This window comes from Pteropus vampyrus, unplaced genomic scaffold (genome assembly GCF_000151845.1).
Source record: "Pteropus vampyrus isolate Shadow unplaced genomic scaffold, Pvam_2.0 Scaffold1, whole genome shotgun sequence".
Classification (NCBI taxonomy): Eukaryota; Metazoa; Chordata; class Mammalia; order Chiroptera; family Pteropodidae; genus Pteropus; species Pteropus vampyrus.
In genome coordinates this window covers 24,243,330-24,245,678 of record NW_011888782.1, presented here as the reverse complement: position 1 = coordinate 24,245,678, position 2,349 = coordinate 24,243,330, and the positions used below count along the sequence as shown (strand labels likewise).

The 2,349-nt window shown below is 35.7% G+C and overlaps 1 protein-coding gene across 5 annotated transcripts in view; it reads left to right on the top strand.

The window, feature by feature from the left end:
* Window positions 1-2,349, top strand: part of PARP15 (poly(ADP-ribose) polymerase family member 15) — a 35,977-nt gene that overhangs the window by 14,792 nt on the left and 18,836 nt on the right. Inside the window, exons 1-2 of one of the 5 annotated variants that reach the window (XM_023520800.1) lie at window positions 45-263; window positions 1,407-1,485. The exons of 3 other annotated variants lie outside the window; for them this stretch is intronic. In XM_023520800.1, the coding sequence (XP_023376568.1) occupies window positions 45-263; window positions 1,407-1,485 (298 nt within the window). Of the gene's footprint in view, window positions 1-44; window positions 264-1,406; window positions 1,486-2,349 lie in introns of those variants that run through there. One more of the 5 variants, XM_011369971.2, reaches the window with a different exon arrangement.

Below are 2,349 nucleotides of genomic sequence, written 5' to 3'. Positions count from 1 at the left end.
CTTGAGCCCTAACTTATGTAAATGTATTTTGTACATTTCAGATCATGGCAAATATAATCAAAAAATGTTTGACAACTGCAGAACAACTATCTTTCTCATCAATCACATTTCCCATGATTGGAACAGGAAATTTGGGATTCCCCAAAGCTGTTTTTGCTAAACTAATCCTTTCAGAAGTGTTCAAATTTAGTAACAGTACATGGATGAAAATCTTACAAGAAGTTCACTTTCTGGTACATTTAGATGATGATGAAGGCTGTCAGGTATGATTACATATCTCTTCTGGCCATTCTGGCAAGTGAACTTAAGTGCAATCAGATGTCTTTATAGATCTAAAAATAAGAGCATTTTTTTTACTTCCTTTCCCATAAGTGTTGGTTGCTGATGGGGGTTGTCATATGGCTTAACCATGAGGCAACACTGATAACACATACAAGCCTTGTTAAACAGTTTATCAAAAGACAATATAATCTGTAATAAATAAATTTTTAGAAAGAAATAGAAAGTTGTGGGCATAAAAGTCCAGACATTTTAACAATGACTAAATGAAGGCTAAGTCATGGCTTTATCTATAGAGAAAAAGCTAGATAAGAGAAATCTCAAGAATTTACTTATTTGGATGGAATAGAGCCAGTCTTTACAAGTCTATGAGGGTTTAGAGCTAGAAATACCAGTACTGTATTTAGTAGTGGAGAAGCAGTCAAAGCACACTTACCACTAGGACTGCCCTTGTCAGGTGCCATTCCTTGAGAAAGTGTCCCTTAGCTGGTTGGCCCATTCTGAGTATCAAAATTTATTTTTCACCCTTGAAAAAATTCTATTGATTTTGTATAAATTGTGCATACTCATAACAAAAATACAAACAGTAGAAAAGAGTACAAAGAAGAAAGGTACAGCTAGGTTTGAATCTTCTTGGTTTTGCCATTTAAAGATTGAGTGAAGTAACCTCTTCGAATGTCAGCTTTATTATGTGTAAAATGAGCATGGCGATACTACCTCTCAGAATTGTTGTGAGAATTAAGAGAGGATGTATTTGAAGTTTCTAGCACATAGCAAGCTTCAAAACTGGTTGCAGAAGTAGTTAATATTACCTGGCTTTAAGGGCAATTGCCACAACTTCCCAACATTAGCACTTAAAAAGATACCAAATACAATTTTGTTTACTGAGTTCCTAGTTATTCTCAGGAAGATGGGAATAGAAGTGTAGTCTCAACATGATATAATGTAAATCAGCACTGGTGTTTATTGAGAAAATGCCTAGGTTGAATCACAGCCTTTTGACTAAAAACTCTCTGAAGTAAGAAAAAATCTGTTGAGAACTATTGTTCTGAATTAATGTCTGATGCTCAGTGATATTTCTACAGACCATTGTTATGGTCAGTAACTATGTTTCTTTCTATTCCCAGGCATTTTTAGATCTATTCACTAGACGGTTGAGCAGAAATCCCAAGAAAGACAGGATTCTCAGGGTTGGAGATACCCAAGGTCTGGTAAAGTTGTTCTGCTGAGGAAATACATCCCTTTGTTTAGTAGCCCTTCATTGTTCATCGAAGTCCAGTAGAAAGAGGCAAATTCCCATGAAGAACATATCAGTGATAGAGGAAATGTTAGAGCATGTTCTATTATCTGGGCACACAAAGAATAAATTTTATTGTTGAGGACCAAATCATCGGTAATGAGGCCAGAATTTCTAAGATATGATCATAAAAGATAACTAAAATGTGCATGGCACACTGAACTTTACTGATTGCTTTTGTATGTATTATATTATTTAAACCTAACCATGGGCAGGTGATTCTGTTGCCACTGTATAATTGTGGAAAGGGAGATCTGAAGAATTTAAAGGATGTGTAGAAATGGCACATCTAAGTTGTAAAGCTTCAGAGTGTAGAGTGGACAATAATATGCCAACATGTTAAAGGGATTTTCCTCAGAGTGGCCTTGATATTGCTGTTCCAGTGGGCTGTGAAGCTGCATGAAGAGCTCATGTTTGGTTAGTGAGCTGTTGTTTAGTATTGGACAAATAACCTAGACAATCCGAGACTTTTGTAAAATTGTAATAAAGGGATCTCCCAGAAGATGAGGATCTCCCTTTCAGTTATGAGTAAGTGGTGGAGACCTTATGTATAGAAGAGGGACTGTGGTTAATAATCATTTATTGTACGCTGGAAATTTGCAAGTGTTCTCACCATACACACACAGAGAAGGTAACTCTGTGAGGTGATGGGTGTGTTAATTAGCTCGATTATGGCAATCATTTCACAATGTATACATATATGAAAACTTGACATCGCACATGTTAAATATATACAACTTTTATTTGTCAATCATACTTTAATAAGGCTGAAA